Source organism: Haliotis rubra, unplaced genomic scaffold (assembly GCF_003918875.1).
Source record: "Haliotis rubra isolate DU_JTF1 unplaced genomic scaffold, ASM391887v1 Scf119, whole genome shotgun sequence".
NCBI lineage: Eukaryota > Metazoa > Mollusca > Gastropoda > Lepetellida > Haliotidae > Haliotis > Haliotis rubra.
The window spans coordinates 1,417,331-1,439,102 of record NW_025765103.1 but is presented as its reverse complement, the minus strand read 5'-3'; the positions used below and the strand labels follow the sequence as shown (position 1 = coordinate 1,439,102).

The following is a 21,772-nucleotide window of genomic DNA, read 5'->3' as shown; positions in this document are numbered from 1 at the left end:
CCAGACAATCCAGTGATCAACAGCATGAGCATCGAACTACGCAATTGGAGTACGATGACATGTGTTAACCAGGTCAGCGACCTGGCGCCTTTTACAAGCATAGGTTGCTGAAGACTAACCCGGATCTTCACGAGTAGTAGTAGTAGTAGTAGCAGTCGCAGTAGTAGTAGTAGTAGTAGTAGTAGTAGTAGTAGTAGAAATAGTAGTAACAGTAGTAGTAACAGTAACAGTCCCTAGTAGCCTTCTCTGCAGTAGTAGTAGTAGCAGTCGCAGTAGTAGTAGGAGGAGGTATGGGTGTAGGCGTAGTGTAATCAGCATTGCCTGTTTATTCATATGAGTTGAGGATATTGTAATTATCGTTATCGTTTCTGTTGTTATCAATATTCTTATTGTCGTGGGTGATGTCATGTTACCATTCATGTATTGCTCGTTATGTCGTCATTATCATCAGCGTTGTTATTAACATCATTTTGTAACTGTGTGGTCATGTTTGTTATCTAATGATTCATATACATGATGTCCCAATAATTTTGATTGCCTGAAGAAAACAGATGCAAAGAGCAATATCTGCCACCTTGTGACTGGTCACCTGGACATCCTTTATATCAATAGAAATCCATCCTCATCATAACTAGGTAGAAAGCCACGAACCCACACGGGAACCGTTTGCTGGGCCGTATTTGAAGAATCGTGCCAACAATTCCGTCCGCCCTCTTCTCGCTGACTATACTATTAGGTATACCCGGCCGGACCACGCTCTTTTATCTTCAACAGTAAGAGAAAGACGATCTCACTTATTAGTGCGGGGTTTGAAACACGAAACAACACGAGAACACCTCGGGCACGTTGGAACAATTCCATTGGAGCGGAGAAACATCAAAGGCGCCGCTCTTAAGAAACTTCAAACGAAAAACGCCGCCCGGCGTACTCCAGTACGGGGTAACGGTCGGCAGGGACGGATCAGAGGCGAAATTTGGTCGAATCTACGTGATGACCACCACTCCGCGGCAGAGTTGTTGTCGGAGATGTGACTGACAACGGAGCAGTGGTCTGTAAACTGATTAACGATGACTGATAGACTACGGATATTTTCCTAAATGTGACACTTATCCACCAAAAGCCCATGATTGAGAAGAAAAAGCGAGTTCGTCTTTGTAAAGTCGCCTTGCTTATCGTCAACATTGCCCTCATGATCGCGTTTGTAGCGCTTGTGTTTTCTTTAACGTGGACGTTCACTGTTCCAAGTCACGTGACTGAATTCAATGGTTCTGACGTCACAGCTGATGAACAAAAAGGGAACATCACTCGTGGGGTAAGAATTGATTTATCTGTTCAGTACATATATGTATCCTGAAACCATTTTAACCAAAACATACCAACCCAACAGTCAACAATTATCGAATGATGTACAACATGATTAATTCTACATATTCTCGTAATGGGCCCAAAGACTAATCCTTAAGCCCACAACGAGCATTGATAAGGCAGAAAGATACTAGCTTAATGACAGCTTACATCGTCAACAGTCAATCCAAATATATATACCCAATGATATATTTCTATGGATTCAAAATGTTTGGGTGAGTTAATGTAGGGTTTGTCCAAGCCGGTATATGGCTGTGATGTCCGGTTCGATGATGAGGTATGTAGTAGATTAGTCAATGTGATTCATCTATCCCCAGGGGAGGATCCAGTATTTAGGAGGAGTGTGTGTGTGTGTATGTGTATGCGTGCGTGCGTGCGCGCGCGCGCACACACACATATATCATGAAGTGCAAAGATTAGGGGGAAATACTCCCCAGGGACAATAATTTCGCACCCCCCCACCCTGATGCATACGGGTCAAAGTCGTGTCCAATTAACAACGTTTCTTGGTTTATTTCTATATATACTCATGCCAATAATGGTTGTCACCCCCTCCCACCCCAACCCTACACCCCCTCTCCATTTAAAAAAGGTTGAAGGGGGTGACAACCATTATTGGCATGAGTATATAACAGGTGCCTATTTAATATGTATATGACATAATATATCAGTGAAAAGTGTCGCATTTTCACTGACGAGACGTCAGGAATTTTTGCATAATAAAAGGTGCGGCTTCATGAATAACAACCTCTTGTTAATTGCATTAAGCGAAGTTCGATGTAGATTATTACATTATTACCCATCTGGAGTATATATATACTTGCAGCATTGCCACATGTTATATTTCTGAGGGAAGAGCCAGACTTGCAAATACTGTGGTCCCATCGTGGACAGAGCAGATTAACCAGATCATATACTGATGGCTGTCTTTGCTTATTTGGTTTGTTGAGAGGGTCTTTCATCCTCTGGTGAAAAAAGTATATTCCAAAATATATATTTCATCCTTTATCTGAACAATTCAGTGCTACCCAATGGAGTGTGACAGCACCCGGCCTGGCTTCTAGTCGGAGAGGTTAATCAAATAGTCATATTAACCAACCTTTCCGTTAAGTGTATATCAGATATTCGAATAAACGCACGGAGCACTCAGAGAAAAACATCAAAGCAATCCTAAAGACTTCCGAGAATCAACATCTATCTGTGAGGCAGACAAAAGGCATTTTCTACAATTAACTAACTGCACTTAATCGAAACAGATCTAAAAACGCTCGCACACCCACAAGCATCGTAACATACGCTCACACTCACGTACACTCCAAAACGAGACAGACCACCTCTCATCCCCCACCGCATTTAATAAGCTCAGACGCGCACATAAGCACGCACGCACATGCGCACTACGACTCACGTCTATACTTTAAAGGTTTCTTCAGTGGTATATATCTTTGATTCAAGAAAACTCATCAAACAGTGAGAGTTCCAAGCACAGGTGAAAATAAACACATTTTGTCTGCGAGTAAACACCGGTAACCTTTTGACACGCCGACACTTTGAGAGTGTTACCTTTGATCAGGCTGACATCGACACTGATACATTTCATGAACACTAACCGGTTCTTATTGAGGAGCTAGCTCTGCGTCCTATATAGAAACACGTAGATTTGGTATATCTGTGCTCAGATAACGCTATCTTTATAGAGGTTGGTGAATAGGTACACCAACACCGGTAATAAACCAGATCAAGTTTGTTGGAAGTTTTCAGTTAGCATCGGCCATGGTGGTATTACGACTGAAGTACAGCGAGTGGGTGGCTGAGAGAGTGAGTTTTGGGTTTGGCCATTTGTAAGTGAGTGAGTTTGGTTTTACGCCGCTTTTAGCAATATTCCAGCAATATCACGGCGGGGTACACTAGAAATGGGCTTCATACATTGTACCCATGTGGGGAATCGAACCCGAGTCTTCGGCGTTACAAGCGAACGCTTTAACCACTAGGCTACCCCAACACCCGGGCCAGTTTGTTCAGTGCAGAACAGTATTTCAGTTATATCACTTTGTGTCAATTAAATGGTTTAAAGTGATGCTGTTCAAAGACATTAACCACTGTTGTGAAATCCTGACACACCTAGAATCGCATTTAGGACAGATCTGAGATTCGAACTTACAATAATCGGATTATGTTTCACTAAAGGGGCGCAACTCTGCATGGTGAAATGTGGCGTCTTCGGCGGCTGGGCCACTCTGGTGCACGAAATACCTGCATAATGGCAATATGGAGGTTAGATTCGGAATGTGACGTACAATAATTCATACCCCTTGGGTCTACCTTAGCTATCAAGATCAATACTACTTCAAAGATATCAACATGGAGCATGGATGAATACCCTTGTAATCCACCTGGACATGTCGGATTATAAGAGATGATCCGCTGTACCTGGCGGAATTAGCCTTATGCTTATAAGTACATATGATATATGGCAGACCACTGAGGTACTATGACGCACATTTAACATGGAGACCAGGCAGCACATGGGGACTGACAGTGTACTGAGCAGACAGGCGCTTGTGGTAGTCGGGACTGATGTCAGTGTTACAGTGCAGCCCACTGTGGTACCAGGCAGCACATGGGGACTGACAGTGTACAGAGCAGACAGGTGCTTGTGGTAGACCAGACTGATGTCAGTGTTACAGTGCAGCCCACTGTGGTACCAGGCAGCACATGGGGACTGACAGTGTACTGAGCAGACAGATGCTTGTGGTAGTTCAAACATGTCAGTGTTACAGTGCAGCCCACTGTGGTACCAGGCAGCACATGGGGACTGACAGTGTACTGAGCAGACAGGTGCTTGTGGTAGTCGGGACTGATGTCAGTGTTATAGTGCAGCCCACTGTGGTACCAGGCAGCACATGGGGACTGACAGTGTACTGAGCAGACAGGTGCTTGTGGTAGTCGGGACTGATGTCAGTGTTACAGTGCAGCCCACTGTGGTACCAGGCAGCACATGGGGACTGACAGTGTACAGAGCAGACAGGTGCTTGTGGTAGTCCAGACTGATGTCAGTGTTACAGTGCAGCCCACTGTGGTACCAGGCAGCACATGGGGACTGACAGTGTACTGAGCAGACAGGTGCTTGTGTTGTCCCCTTAACGGGGGCGGTGGGGTAGCCTAGTGATGAAACCGTTTGCTCGTCACGCCGAAGGCCCGACTGATGTCGGGGTTCGATTCCCCACATGGGTATAATGCGTGAAGCCTATTTCTAGCGTTCCCCAGCCGTGATATTGCTGGAATATTGCTAAAAGCGGCGTAAAACCCAACTCACTCACTTAATATCTAACGCATGCAGGGTAACAACAAGCACCATCATCTTATATGTCTTGAGGTAGGACGCAACCGGGGCTCGAACCATCGGACGTCCGCAAATCGCCCAAAAGTGAAAGTGAAAGTATTTTCTGTCTCCTACACCAGGATCTCCCACCCGGAGCTACTTGCTGCTAGTTGGCACATCAGTCAAGTAGACCATCAGATGGTGTAGCTAAACATCGGGTGGTGTATCTAAACACCCCATCAGCCACCAACCGATGTTCCAAGTCCCCCCACCCCAGTCTCCTACTGATCTCCCCCCAATCTCCTCACCAGTCACCTACTGATCTCCCCACCATCCCCAAACCGATCTCCCCTCGGCCTCCCTTCAAGTATCCCACCAGTCACCTACCGATCGCCCCTCAGTCTCCTCACCATTCACCTCCCGCTACCCCCAATCTCCCCACCAGTCACCTACTGATCTCCCCACCAGCCCCAACCGATCTCCCATCGGCCTCCCTTCAAATATCCCACCAGCCACCTACCGATCTCCCCTCAGTCTCCCCACCATTCACCTCCCGCTACCCCTAGTGTCCCCACCAGTCACCTACCGATCTCCCCTCAGTTTCCCCACCAGTCACCTACCGATATCCCCTCAGTCTCCCCACCAGTCACCTACCGATCTCCCCTTAATGTCCCCACCAGTCTCCTACCGATATCCCCCTCAGTCTCCCCACCAGTCACCTACCGATCTCCCCTCAGTTTCCTACCAGTCTCCCCACAGTCACCTACCGATCTCCCCTCAGTCTCCTCACCATTCACCTCCCGCTACCCCTAGTGTCCCCACCAGTCACCTACCGATCTCCCCTCAGTCTCTCCACCAGTCACCTACCGATCTCCCCTCAGTCTCCCCGACCAGTCACCTACCGATCTCCCTCAGTTTCCTACCAGTCTGTCCCCTCAGTCACCTACCGATATCCCCTCAGTCTCCCACCAGTCACCTACCGATATCCCCACCGTCTCCCCCCTACATATCCCCTCCCCACCAGTCACCTACCGATATCCCCTCAGTCTCCCCACCAGTCACCTACCGATCTCCCCTCAGTCTCTCCACCAGTCACCTACCGATCTCCCCTCAGTCTCCCCCACCAGTCACCTACCGATATCCCTCAGTCTCCCCACCAGTCACCTACCGATCTCCCCTCAATCTCCCCACCAGTCACCTACCGGGATATCCTCAGTCTCCCCACCAGTCACGGATCACCGTCTATCACCTCACCTCACGTCCCACTCCCACCAGTCACCTACCGATCTCCCTCAGTCTCCCCACCAGTCACCTACCGATATCCCTCAGTCTCCCCTCTGGTCACCTAGAGTCTCCCACGGTTTCCTACCAGTTCCCCACTCCTACCGATCTCCCTGAGTCTCCCCACCATCTCACCTCCGGATATCCCCCTCAGTCTCCCCACCGGTCAGTCACCTACCGATATCCTCCTCCACCAGTCACCTATTCCCTCCAGTCTCCCACCAGTCACCTACCGATCCCCTCAGTTTCCTACCTGTCCATTCACCTCCCCATATCCCTCAGTCTCCCCACCAGTCACCACCGATCTCCCTCGGTCTCTCCACCAGTCACCTACCGATCTCCCTCGGTCTACCCACTCAGTCACCTACCGATCTCCCCCAGTTTCCTGCCAGTCTCCACCACTCCTCCACCATATCCTCAGTGTCCCCACCAGTCACCTACCGATCTCCCTCAGTCTCTCCACCAGTCACCTACCGATCTCCCCTCAGTCTCCCCACCAGTCACCTACCGATCTCCCTCAGTCTCCCCCCCACAGTCACCTACCGATATCTCCCCTCCACCGGTCTCCTACTGATATCCCCTGCCCCACCAGGTCACCTACCGATATCCCCTCAGTCTCCTCCACCAGTCACCTACCGATCTCCCTCAGTCTCTCCCACCAGTCACCTACCGATCTCCCTCCTTCCACCAGTCTCCCCACCAGTCACCTACCGATATCCTCAGTCTCCACCAGTCACCTACCGATATCCCTCAGTCTCTCCACCAGTCACCTACCGATATCCCCTCAGTCTCCCCACCAGTCACCTACCGATATCCCCTCAGTCTCCCCACCAGGTCACCTACCGATATCACCCAGTCTCCCCTCACCAGTCACCTACCGATATCCCTCAGTCTCCTACTCAGTCTCCCCACCAGTCGCCTCACCGATATCCCCCTCAGTCTCCCCTTAACCAGTCACCTACCGATCTCCCTCAGTCTCCTACCAGTCTCCCCACCAGTCACCCACCGGATATCCCCTCAGTCTCCCAACCAGTCACCTACCGATATCCCCCTCAGTCCTTCCACCAGTCACCCAATGATATCCCCTCAGTCTCCCCAAACCAGTCACCCACCGATATCCCCACAGTCTCCCCCTCAGTCACCTACCGATATGCCCCTCAGTCTTCTCCACCAGTCACCTTACCTGATCTCCCTCAGTTTCTACCTCAGTCACCTACCGATATCCCTCAGTCTCCCCACCAGTCACCTACTGATTCTCCCTCACTTCCTACCAGTCTTCCCCACCCAGTCACTCTACCGATTTCCCTCAGTCTCCCCACTCAGTCACCTACTGATATCCCCTCAGTCTCCCCACCAGCTCAAACATCCCCTCAGTCTCCCCACAATTTGATCTTTGTCTTTGTTCACTGATCTTTGTTTCTGGATTTGATCTTTGTTCATCGACGACTTTGTCTCGACGACAATTTGATCTTTGTTCGGACGATATCGACACTTTGTTTTACGATCTGTTCGGTTAATTTATCCTTTGTTGATTAATTTGATTGATCCTTTGTTCTTTACTTCCATTGATCTTTGTTTTCGACCTTGATTTGATCTTTGTTCGACGTCTTTGTTCGACGACACTGATTGACGATTCGACGACGACTTATCTTTATCGACGATCGATTGACTTTGTCTTCGACATTTGATTGACGGTTTTGTTCTGGTTTGTTCCTGATGCATTTATTAATGATCTTTTATCTTTGACGATCGACGATCTTTATCTTCTGATTTTGTTCGACGATCTTTATCTTCGACGCATTTATTGATCTTTTGTTCGATGATTAATTTATCCTTTATCTTTGACGAATATCCTTTATCTTTGATTGATCTTTTGTTCTTTAATTTATTTATTGATCTTTTGTCTTCTTTATTTTGTTCACTTTATCGGTTTATCTCTTTGTTCGACGATTTGATCTTTTGTTTTCGGATGACTTCGAGAAAGACGATTTCGATCTTTGTTCTTTTATTTATTCCTTGAAACTTTGACGATACACGGTTTGATTTTGTCTTTCGACGATTAATTTCGATCTTTGTCTTCGACACTTTTCTGGCTTTGTCTCGATTTATCCTTTTGTCTTCGGACGTAATTTTATTTGATCCTTTTGTTTTCCCTCACCTACCAGGATATCCCCTCAGTCTGTCCTCAGTCCTCCAACCAGTCACCTACCGATATCCCCTCAGTCTCCCCCACCAGTCACCTACCGATATCCCCTCAGTCTCCCCACCAGTCACCTACCGATATTCACCCCTCAGTCTCCCCACCAGTCACCTACCGATATCCCCCTCAGTCTCCCCACCCCCAGTCACCTACCGATCTCCCCTCAGTCTCCCACCAGTCACCTACCGATCAGTCTCCTCAGTCTCCCCACCAGTCACCTACCGATCTCCCCTCAGTCTCCCCCACCAGTCACCTACCGATCTCCTCAGTCTACCCTACCAGTCTCCCCACCAGTCACCTACCGATCTCCCTCAGTCTCCCCACCAGTCACCTACCGATCTCCCTCAGTCTCCTCCTACCAGTCTCCCACCAGTCACCTACCGATATCCCCTCAGTCTCCCAACCAGTCACCTACCGATATCCCCCAGTCTCCCCACCAGTCACCTACCGATATCCCCTCAGTCTCCCCACCAGTCACCTACCGATATCCCCCACAGTCTCCCCACCAGTCACCTACCGATATCCCCTCAGTCTCTCCACCAGTCACCTACCGATCTCCCCTCAGTTTCCCCACCAGTCACCTACCGATATCCCCTCAGTCTCCCCACCAGTCACCTACCGATCTCCCCTCAGTTTCCTACCAGTCTCCCCACAGTCACCTACCGATCTCCCCTCAGTCTCCTCACCATTCACCTCCCGCTACCCCTAGTGTCCCCACCAGTCACCTACCGATCTCCCCTCAGTCTCTCCACCAGTCACCTACCGATCTCCCCTCAGTCTCCCCACCAGTCACCTACCGATCTCCCCTCAGTTTCCTACCAGTCTCCCCACAGTCACCTACCGATATCCCCCTCAGTCTCCCCACCAGTCACCTACCGATCTCCCCTCAGTCTCTCCACCAGTCACCTACCGATCTCCCCTCAGTCTCCCCACCAGTCACCTACCGATCTCCCCTCAGTTTCCTACCAGTCTCCCCACCAGTCACCTACCGATATCCCCCTCAGTCTCCCCACCAGTCACCTACCGATATCCCCTCAGTCTCCCCACCAGTCACCTACCGATATCCCCCTCAGTCTCCCCACCAGTCACCTACCGATATCCCCTCAGTCTCCCCACCAGTCACCTACCGATATCCCCCTCAGTCTCCCCACCAGTCACCTACCGATATCCCCTCAGTCTCCCCACCAGTCACCTACCGATCTCCCCTCAGTCTCCCCACCAGTCACCTACCGATATCCCCTCAGTCTCCCCACCAGTCACCTACCAATCTCCCCTCAGTCTCCTACCAGTCTCCCCACCAGTCACCTACCGATCTCCCCTCAGTCTCCCCACCAGTCTCCCTACCAGTCTCCCCTCAGTCTCCCCTACCAGTCTCCCGACCAGTCACCTACCGATCTCCCCTCAGTCTCCTACCAGTCTCCACACCAGTCTCCACGTGTCTTCAAGTCCGTCTCCACTCTAGTGTCCATCTGTTGTGTGTTTTGCACGTACAGCGTGTCTCATCTCTCATCGGAACCAGCTCATCAAACACTCTGATCTGACAAGGAAGTAAAAATAATCCACATGAAAGAAGGCTATCTCCTGGGTAATTACCGGGGCATACACACTACCTTGCATGACCATCAGGCTGCTACACCCAGGCCGTGTAGACCATGTGTTGACAAACTATATATAAAGAATAAACGATAGGTAGTTTCAAGCGGAGGGAGTTCATGGCTAGACACCGTCTTCCTCTGCAAGAAAGAAAAATGTATATACATAAGAATTTAGAGTAAGGCAACGAGGCCTTACAATTGCTGGAAATAAGCCAACAAACTGTTTCACGGAAATAAATGATGCAAATTGTTTCGTACACTTATGTGTTTTACCGATGTCATATCTTTCCTCTTCTGTTCTCATACCATTTACCTCTGATTATGGATTAAGTTACTGAAGAGTGAATTCGAAAAGAATTACAAAAAAACTCTGGAATTGCTAAGCATGTGTTTTCATTATGCCGGAACTTCGTCCCGCCTGCCTCATGCTTTTTTTCCAGGATAACAACGATAGCTTAAAATACATAGTTAGACATGCATAGTTTGTGCGCCAATATGAACCTCACCGAGGTGAAATAAACTTGTTAAGTAGACAGGAAATACGTATATATACCTCCTTTATTCCTGGTGTAACAGGATATATATGTATATCCTTTATTCTCGTTACCACATATCCTTGATTGCTGTTTCACACAGCAGTACTCCAGCTATCTGGTCGTGGCTTGATCAAGCTAGCTATTCTCGAAACGTTCGTAGCCCTACGAACTTCTTAAGCCCATTCTTAACACATTGGCTACGATCAAAGTTAACAATTCTTAAGGCCACGGATGTTTCGAGAATAAGGGCCCAGGTCCTCCAGTGACGTCTAATGATATATAATTTACCTCTGATGTTATATTCTTCACCCCTTGGTGTTATATCTATATATTACCTACTTTACTTCCAGTACATCCCTTACCTGTGGTGATATATCCTTTTACCTCAGGTGTTATATTCCGGTTTTACCATGGCGTATGCTACCCCGCCGGAGTCATACCAATGGTATATATGGAGTTATACCCAGATGTTACATCCTTTATATCACAAAGTTGGTGTCGTACTCTTGTGTTTGTTATTTCACGCCGTACTCAACAATATTTCGACTATCTCTAAGCTCCCAGACTGGGTCTAGACAGATCATGGGGATTATGAGCAACCAAGATAGATTGTGAGGTCACTGACCCTGGCCGCCCGATCCACATAATTGCCCCTAGCATATAGGTAGTGATGGTGAAGGTGATCATGATTCTGTGGCATGTTGTGTCGTTGGTGACAGATGATTGTTCTGGACACAACGCACCAAGTTACGCTATAGCCTTGAACTCGTGTTTTGAACTCAACGTCTGTCATATTGTAGACGCTTGAGAAACATGCGTCAATCACTTTCAAACCAAGTCTTTAATATAAGCAGTTGTTCTATCTCGCTCAGTGCATTATTTCAATAACAAAGTACCGTAAGGTCTTTGGGATAATGTGTTGTCGATTTCAGACAAATGTGTGCGTTATCAGTGTCCCTGTGATCACGCGATAAGCTACGGGATCAAAAGAGAATTTACTAGAGGTATTCTCTGTTTTGAACTGACCGGCTTATCGGCCTTGCTGGAAACACATTAGCGCCTCTTGAAGTTCCTAATGTAGGGTCGCACAAAGACGGGGCTGTACTTCTTGACCCCGTCTGGGCCTAATGTGGGGTCCAACCGCTTGTAAACAATTTTGTATGTCTTGAAAACAAATGTCGGCAGGGCTGATCTGATAACCGTGTCTGAAGGCAAAAAAGCGTTATTGGCTAACATACGCAATTCGACTTATTTATCATGTGAAACAAATCTCCATGCTCTTTGGTTCTGATTGAAAGAGTATGTGCGGTATGCGGGGTTTGGGAGATCGAGTATAGGTGTGCTGATGTACTTAATGCCATAACGTCATTGATACGGTAACATCGGTAAGAGGCGCAACAGTGCCCCACAGACAGAACCGTTTCCCCAGGTTTAAATACAAGAATTTATAGGTGGGAAAAGCATTTTTTTATCAGTGCGTTTATCGCCACTTTGAACAGTGTTAAAGTTATGTGTTGTGTTCCAGACTTGTGTATCCATTTCCTGCATGACCTTCCCATGCACTAAACCATTTAGTTCGCGACCTTTCGAACTACCTGTCCATTTCTTTCACTATCTTCCCACGAACATTTCCATTTAATGCACGATTTTCCCAAGCACTTGTCCATTTATTGCAGGACCTTCCCAAGCACTTGTCCATTTATTGCAGGACCTTCCCAAGCACTTGTCCATTTATTGCATGCTCTTCCCAAGCATTTGTCCATATATTGCACGATCTTCCCAAGCACTTGTCCATTTTATTGCACGATCTTCCCAAGCACTTGTCCATTTTATTGCACGATCTTCCCAAGCACTTGTCCATTTTATTGCACGATCTTCCCAAGCACTTGTCCATGTCTTCGAAGACCCTTTCTGGGTTGTTGCCCATGTCTTTCATTGCCCTTCCAGAGTACTTTCCCAGTTCTTTCATGACCCTTCCTGGCCTTTCACACTTTCCTGTAGTCCTGCTCCATCGATGTGAAAGCGCTATGATATACTCAAAGACAAAACTTACTATGCTCGTGTTAATGTAAATAACATAACAAGACCTATGGTGATATGAAATGTATACTTTTAGTGTAGTTGTGTAACACAATCATCTTCAGTGGATGATGGAAATGCCCAGACTAACTTGTGGATTCCTCAAATTACCTGGATATGTAGACAACAGTATACAATGTAAAACAAACACTAAATTTCATCTCATTGTGACAATGACTGAGTAATGACCATAAATAGCTTGTTTTTCAATGTGGCTGACAAAACCCAACCCCCCAACCCCAGATTCGAACCTCTTGAACATATCATGGGCTCATTATTGTTGGGAGCAGGTATGTGAAACTTTAGAGTGGTGTCTGAGAAGACGTTTACGGACAATCAGGCCACGGCATAAACACTTCTGACTTTAAGTCACATGGGCAGATTTTGAATTTCAAATTTTACATCATTACGTCAGTCCACTCCATCTGAACTTGTCCAGGCCTCTTCTTCGTCTGACTCTACCCTATATTATTGCAGGCCCAGGCGGTCCAGCCACAGGAAAAAGAAACTGTACATATGCTGAATGATGCAGACATTGTCGAAGAAAAGGGTTTGAATGAAGTTCATAACAACAAGGTCAAACATACGAACAAAAGACGTCCAAATAAAATACGGAATCGGAATTACATTAAAGGCCCAAACAGGAGAAGGTCCAGGAAGGTTGCCACCAGAAGACCAGCCAGCAATACTGAAACAGTGTTGTCAAACAATAAGGACAATTTTATTTCCAAAAATAAGAAAAGAAATATTTTTGGACTTCGCAAAAGGAAAACAAAAACAATTAACGGAAAAGAAACTGAGGTTGAGACTATATCAATAAATGAAAGTGGTGGAGATGTTCTTAGCGAAGGGAACAAGTTTCGACTTGGATTCAGTTACAATGGGAACAGAGAACCATCCAAAAGGGGTAAGTACGTACGTACTTAATCAGATCCACGTATCAGAGAGGTACACGAAGAACGTGATTTCGACTGAAGTTGCCAGGACCGCCTCCGTGGTGTAGTGGTTAAAGCGTCTGCCCGGAGAGTGGAAGGTCGCGGGTTCGATCCCCGATCGCGTCATACCGAAAGACGTTAAAATATGGTACTTGTTGGTCCCTGCCTGGCGCTCGGCATTAATGGGTACAACAAGGACTGGTTGGCTCGGAGTCAGTATAATGTGTCTGAGTGGGGTATTCATGCTTCACTGCGGCATGGTATCTCAGTGAGCTAGCACTATAAAACCAGCTTAAGTCTGGGCTAGTACAAGCAGTCGCACATACACGTACACCCGCATGCACGTCGTCATATGAGCGAAATATTCTCAAGCACGTTAAACCAAATTTCACCTCACCTCACCTGAAGTTGTCAGACTTTCATTAATGTGGAGGCCGTGGTGGCGGGGTGTGTTTGATTGCAGACTATGGGTGCTGCCGATTACGTGCAACTATCTGAGGCTTATTTAAAAATATTCATCTCCTAAAGATATAACAAAATGCAAATCACTCACTCCTGATTATATGTTCCAGGCAGCCGTTCGCCCTGGAGCAAGTGGAACTCCTGCAGCACGGACTGTGGGTTGGGGCAGCAGGAAAGGGTGCGCAGCTGTGGTGACAACTGTCAGGAGATCGAATCCAAGCCCTGTCTCACACAGCCATGTGAGGGTACGAAATCTTTCTAGTATACTCCCGGGGGATGAATGTTTCTGTGTATCCCATTAAGTCCAATGGATGAACGAACAGAACAGGAGATGCTCGTAAATGTATTAATTACGACTGTTGGGTTCATTCAATGTCTGGTATGTGACTCTTGATAATTGGAGGTTGAAGAGAACATAGGTCGGCTATTTTCTTTAACCTGTATTGGTCCAACCAGATCTGTTGACTGGTTTTTGGTAATACAAGGCTGGATCATTATGGAAAGGTAGCGTATCTCTGATTTGTCATTAAATTAAACTTTCGGAAGCACGATTCTGCTATAGTTCATCTTTCATATTTCTTTCACAAATACCTCTGAAAGTGGGTTATTTTACCTATACATAATATTTTCTGATTCATGTTTATAAAATACTAATATTATTATAAAATTGTATTAAAAAATCAAACAGAATCTTAAACAAGCAAGGCGGTTACACTACCAAATTCAGTTTGGAAGAGTTTTATGAGGACTATCAACAACGGTCCTCTACTTCCCTAAAGCATGCCGTCCCTCGGAGACATATTCCGCCACATATGTTATTAATAACGATGTTTATCTCCAGGCTCAGAGATGACAGACAAGTGGGCCTACTTCGAGATGTTTGACCTTACGGAGACGGAGGTCACGTCAGGTAAGAAGGGCGACCCATCACTCTTGTGACAACAGAACTGACGGGACATTATGATTTGTAACACGGAAAGGGGGAGAAAGAGGGTCCCAGTGCTATCTCAAGGAATGAAACACAACATAAGCTAAAGAACATATGATTATTTCATATGACTCTCAGTTAATATGTCATAGCATGAAATATAGGCTATATGCATGTACAAATTTCAGGTTTTCCTGACCACAGGTTTTGTTTATGTTTTGTTTGTTTGTTGTTTACCGCTGGACTCATATCAGCAATTCTCAGTCTGTAAATAATCTAGTCTGGACCAGACTATCCTTGAGTATCGATCTACGCAATACGGATACGATGACATGTGTCAACCAAGTCAGCGAGACTGACCACCCGCTTACGACAAGCATGGGTTGCTGAAGACCAATTCTAACCCGGAATTTCCACGGGTATTGACCTTAAATGAGGAATCTATAGTGGGCGACTACGGTCTGTCATTTACAAGAGCACTGGTCAATAACTGAACACGTTGGTGGGCCAGTAGACCAGTATATTGCGATTTGTTCCTCAGAGTTATATCTCTTTTGCCATGAATGATTTCGCATTTTCGATTAGCATCACGGTTGATAGAAAAGCCTAGCGATTAACTGTGATGAGAGACAGAGCTGCTCAAAGGACTGAAATGTTGGTGCGTTGGTTAAACTGTGACACCCAGACTCGATTATGTATTAATTACCTGAAATAATGATATATTCGGAATATTACTTCCTGTGGTGTAAAAGGACTTTTGACCCCCTCCATGGCCGACCACCTGTATATTTTTGGTTTCATTTATTCAGAGTCCGGCGATGCCTGCGAACGCTGGATGAAATGTAGCAACAAGTCAATCCAGCATTACCTGGCCAACATCGCCAAGCTGCCAAGCTGCCCCTGTTTCTACCCACTCAGCATCGCCATAGACAACAACATCTTCGACAGCGACCAGCAAAAAAACTTCGCCTGGAAGGACGCAAGCGGGCCTGTTGAGAGGAATGAGGTGTACAGACCCGGGGCCAAGTTCTGTATTCGATCAACACTTCCGGCGCATTCCGTCACCCTGGCTGCACAACACTGTTGCTATGACGGCCAGCTAAGACTGATAACTCGTGGCAGAGATGCGGGGACACCAAATCTCGTCAGTCCTCAGCTATCGCGTGAACTGCATAAAAAAGTTGATCTCCTTCCTTGGATCCTCTGCAAAGGCGATTGGACAAGGTAAGTCTTTTAATAAGAATAAAATGCCAATCAAACAGATCGTAAGGTCGTTTAGTACAAATACAAAATGTACAGATTTTCCATCTTAACATCTCATAAATGGGATACAGAATCGCAACAACTGTGGCTGTGTCCATAAATTCAATTCTAAACGAAAACGCACCCAGTTCATAATTCCTAATTCTCTAAGCACATATTAATATAGACTCACGTGCAAAAGAAACTTCCCCAAAATTTAAATTATATTATAGTTGCTGGATATGGCCAAAAACATTAAAAACAGTTCGGAACACATTGCCCAAACAGATAAATGTATGACACCCCAAGAAAATGCACGTGTTGCATGCCAGAAGCGGGAAAAATGCTTCTATTCAGTGAAATTCCCTGCGCGTGCAGGAAATCACCCGTATGGAGATCGGTTATAAAACACGTTGGAAACTGTTCTTTGCAATCACAATCATGTGAAAAACCAGCAGAACATGCCTCGATTAACAGCAGAAAAGAGAGAAAGACCGATTGGCATGCTGCAGCTGGGGGCAACGCACGACCATGTTGGAAGGATCCTGGGATGTGCTAAAAGAACGATTGGGACATTGGTCACACGTTACAGACAAGCTGGCCGGACAGCACACAGGTCGAGGAGCGGTAGACCGGAAGTCACTACCCACAAGAGGACCGTTATATACAGACGCTTCATTTAGCAACAGATTCCTCGCCGTGACGTCATCATCAGTGCTTAGCCTCGGTCATCGCGTCAGCAGGTGGATGAGACGACAACGTCAACATGGAAATCGGAGCCTATAGACCATTGAGGGGCATGACGTTACCGCCGGAATCTCGACGTCGAAGATTGGTTTTGGCCAGGAATGTTCGTCAGTGGCAGCAACGGAACCGGCAACGGGTCCTTTTCAGCATCGAGAGTAGGTTCCATTTGAACAGAACTGACGACCGAAGGCGTGGGGAACGGACGGCACGTTGTTGCGTTCAGGAAACGGAACCATATGGTAGAGAGAGTGTGACGGTTTGGGGTGGCATGTGGGAACACCAAGACCGACCTTGTTATCATCAATGGCAGCCTGGCAGCCCGTCGGTATATTGATGAAGTTCTGCGGCCCCATATGCTGCCTTTCCTCCAGCAATATCCAGGAACCTTGTTTGAAGCAGGCAATGGAACACCTCACACCGCTTTTGTCACAACGGCCTTTCTCAACGTCAACAACGTGCCCGTACAGCCCAGAAGAACCCCTGACATGTCTCCGACAGAGCACTTGTGGGGCCATCTTGGACGTCGGATTCTACAGCTTCTACACCCTCCATTGCCGAGAAATGCACTGGCTCAGGCATTACAGACAGAATTGCGTCGGATCCCCAGTCACGTGATCAGGAGGCTTACACACTCGGCCCGTCGACGTGTTCTGACGTGCACCGATGCAAGGGGTGGACATGCACGGTATTGACGATCTGCCTTCCCAATTCAACCTCTGTTTTGTCATTTGTGGTTTTGGCTTGCGCTCGAATACTGGACAATCGACCCCCATGTGATAACATTCCCTGTACCACTGTTAGGTTTACCACGTTCTCTTTCTTTATGTCAGACATGCTTTACATACACCTTCGTTATGCATTTTAACCGTTCATATCTATTCGTGTTTGTGCTTGTGTTGTTTGGTAGTTGAAAAATTCTTGGGGACGTTTCTTTTGCACGCGAGTGTATTTTATTAATAGTCGTCTAAGTGTTGCATCTGAGGGTTTACATAACAATTTATGTACTTTTTAATATTCATATCAAAATATTAATCCAACTGTATATCGTATTTCGTTATTTTGTCTATACTTATATATTCTTCACAGAAACAATTTTCGTAAAGTAGGTGTATAACTATTGTTGCTGGGATCCAATGATGACATGGAGATACTCCTTTACTTTCAACCCTGTTAGTTGGGACTTCCTGACTTCCGACCGTTGCCTTTGACAAATGTCTGTATGTAATCCAAGAGACAACTAAAGAAAACGAACTATACACACCCTGGATTCGTTTACCTGGAGATTTGTACATCCTGACAATATCTACGTTTGATGTATAATTTATGTTCCAGGTACAACAGGGTGGTGCAGCCCAACAACCACCGCCAGTGCATGGCCAATCCGTGTGTGGGGGAGACACAGAGGCAGATCGACCTGGCTAGATCCTACTGAGTCACCATCTCTCATTGGTTCCATATTGAATATGCCATATGTTGACAAGTACTGAACCTAGCCCTGCATTGCCCGTGGTCGTAATCCAGACCTGTACACCAGGCTCTGCTGCCGCTGGAAGAGCGGAGTGGCGTTTTGGGGGGCAGTGACTTCGTCGTCGCTGTCAGGGACAGTCGTTGTCTGGTGGTTCGGACGTTTGTTTAATGACGTTCGTGGTTGACATGTGTATGTAGTGCATTACTAGACATTGGTTTGTGATGAGTTGTCTAGATGGACTACGTCATGACAAATTGGCTGGATATAAATAGTCACGAACAAATGATTTATGTAACAACACTGTTGCTATGACAAAGTGTCAGGATGTATGCCCTAAATTTGTATGGTAACCTGACTAGATTATCCATGACAAACAGGCTAGATGGCTACACGGAATCATTGAGGCGCCCAGGGTGGTCACACTGCTAACGTGTGAGGTTACAGCACCATTGTGGAGACGGACGCTAGGTCGCCGGTGCAATGTGTAAAGGAACATATCTGACTGAGATATCGCGAGTGGCATATACATGGATCGGTAAGGATGGTCGTGCTGCAGGGAAACTGTTTAACAAAGCAAGTGTGCTTAAAAGCTGCAGCTGCGTTTGATGATGAGCAGTCTCGTCACACCGTTTGTATATTTTCCAGGGGCGGTGGGGTAACCTAGTGGTTAACGTGTTGGCTCGTCACGCCGAAGACCCGGGTTCGAATCCCCACGTGGGTACAATGTGTGAAGCCCATTTCTGGTGTCCCCCGCCGTGATGTTGCTGGAATATTGCTAAAAGCGGCGTAAAACCAAACTCAGTCAGTCAGTGTATATTTTCCCATCCAGGTTTGTCTGCGACAGATGCATGACTGGCGGACAGACTCGGATGTTGGTACATTCTGAGAAGCCTCGATAATCTCTGATAATGACGGTGCATTCTAATGTGGCACTGTGGATTTGTCTGTGTACCTCAGATACCATACTTGTCTACCACAGCAGGGCATTGTGGTGGCAGCGTAGAAAACAAACTGTAAAGTCTGTGATTAAATTGTGACTACGTATCGCCTGTTTGTTATACCTATAAGAAATAATAATTCTAAAACTGAGTTGGGGTATTAACATTCTGCATGATTGTTTTATGACGTGTGCTGGTTAAAGATATGTTGTAAAGCTGTATGACCGCCACGTGACGTCTGGTGGTCAGGTGTTGAAATAGCGTAATTTATCTGTACGACTGTCACGTGATGTCTGTGAGTCGGATGTATCTGTATGAATGTCACGTGACGTCTGGTCGCAGACTGAAATGGTATGTATGTACAATTGTTACATGACATGTATAGGTAGGAGACTGCAATGGTATGTATGTACAATTGTTACATGACATGTATAGGTAGGAGACTGCAATGGTATGTATGTACAATTGTTACATGACATGTATAGGTAGGAGACTGCAATGGTATGTATGTACAATTGTCACGTGACATGTATAGGTAGGAGACTGCAATGGTATATATGTACAATTGTCACGTGACATGTATAGGTAGGAGACTGCAATGGTATATATGTACAATTGTCACGTGACATGTATAGGTAGGAGACTGCAATGGTATATATGTACAATTGTCACGTGACATGTATAGGTAGGAGACTGCAATGGTATGTATGTACAATTGTTACGTGACAGGTATAGGTAGGAGACTGCAATGGTATGTATGTACAATTGTCACGTGACATGTATAGGTAGGAGACTGCAATGGTATGTATGTACAATTGTCACGTGACATGTATAGGTAGGAGACTGCAATGGTATATATGTACAATTGTCACGTGACATGTATAGGTAGGAGACTGCAATGGTATGTATGTACAATTGTTACATGACATGTATAGGTAGGAGACTGCAATGGTATGTATGTACAATTGTTACATGACATGTATAGGTAGGAGACTGCAATGGTATGTATGTACAATTGTTACATGACATGTATAGGTAGGAGACTGCAATGGTATATATGTACAATTGTTACATGACATGTATAGGTAGGAGACTGCAATGGTATATATGTACAATTGTTACATGACATGTATATTGTCATGACATGTAGGTAGGAGACTGCAATGGTATATATGTACAATTGTTACATGACATGTATAGGTAGGAGACTGCAATGGTATGTATGTACAATTGTTACATGACATGTATAGGTAGGAGACTGCAATGGTATGTATGTACAATTGTTACATGACATGTATAGGTAGGAGACTGCAATGGTATGTACAATTGTGACATGTATAGGTAGGAGACTGCAATGGTATGTATGTACAATTGTTACATGACATGTATAGGTAGGAGACTGCAATGGTATGTATGTACAATTGTTACATGACATGTATAGGTAGGAGACTGCAATGGTATATATGTACAATTGTTACATGACATGTATAGGTAGGAGACTGCAATGGTATGTATGTACAATTGTTACATGACATGTATAGGTAGGAGACTGCAATGGTATGTATGTACAATTGTTACGTGACATGTATAGGTAGGAGACTGCAATGGTATATATGTACAATTGTTACATGACATGTATAGGTAGGAGACTGCAATGGTATATATGTATTATCGTGACACGTGAACTCCGTGCCTTTTGTGAAATTCGTCTTGTCCTGTTTAAATTGACGATCCATAAACTCAGATTGCGAAAGTAAATGTTGCATGTGCACCACGTGTTTTCTGTGAAAACCCCTTGTTGAGACAACATTCAAAACAAATACCTTGCATTTGATGGATTGACTAAAACTGTTCAGGCAATCAGTCTGACTAGAACTATATGTTTTAGTCATTTGACCAAATGACTGAAACTTTTAGTCTTTTGACCAAATGACAGATCGTTTTAGTAATTTGACCAAATGACTGATTTGACAGATTGACTGTAACATATATATATATATATATATATATCCTGTTTATATGGCTATATAAACCATATACCCACATAATACATTATCCATTGCATACTAACGTAATACATGTAAACTACTGTTATATGGTAAAAATGCATCCCTAAATCAGTAAGAGAATTACATCAGATTCCGTAAATTGAGTTGCAGTTTGGCTCATGAGTGATAACGGTTAGGCACTGTTTGGAGACAGAAAGTCTAAAGAGAATGGCGTTCAGCTGTAAGTTAGAAATATATCCGCCGTGAGAGACATATCACAATAACAGATCAATAAAAAGGGGAGAGTTACCAAACGGTACTTACCGATAATTCTCCAATCGTAATATTCATGAGTGCTAGGGCGGATCAAGCCAGGGAACCATATAACTTTGGAATGGGCTTTTAAGTGACGGTGGACTGGGACAGTAAAAACTATGTGAGCATTAAACTTGGTGTTGCATTTCTCTCTGAATGGATGTGTGCCAGTACATGAATGCAATGTGGTTAGTTAGGAGTCGTGGTCGCCCGACCCCTCACTCCTGGACTTAGCATCCTGCAACGGACCAAGCGAGTGAAGCGCCAGAGCTACAATCCCGACAATGGGGACGGCCACAAGTAGTAAGTAACTGTGGTAGGGTTTACTAACGCCCCAACGCCAGGTACGACACTACCAAGCTATACATATA

General features: G+C 45.7%; 1 protein-coding gene across 1 annotated transcript; it reads left to right on the top strand.

Moving 5' to 3' along the window:
• Positions 1-838: 838 nt before the first annotated feature.
• On the top strand, positions 839-18,925 carry LOC124260900 (isthmin-1-like). Its single transcript, XM_046695226.1, has 6 exons — positions 839-1,312; positions 12,856-13,285; positions 13,886-14,020; positions 14,617-14,685; positions 15,513-15,927; positions 18,025-18,925. The coding sequence occupies exons 1-6, from the start codon at positions 1,124-1,126 to the stop codon at positions 18,122-18,124; spliced, it is 1,338 nt and encodes a 445-aa protein (XP_046551182.1). The 5' UTR covers positions 839-1,123; the 3' UTR covers positions 18,125-18,925.
• Positions 18,926-21,772: the final 2,847 nt, after the last annotated feature.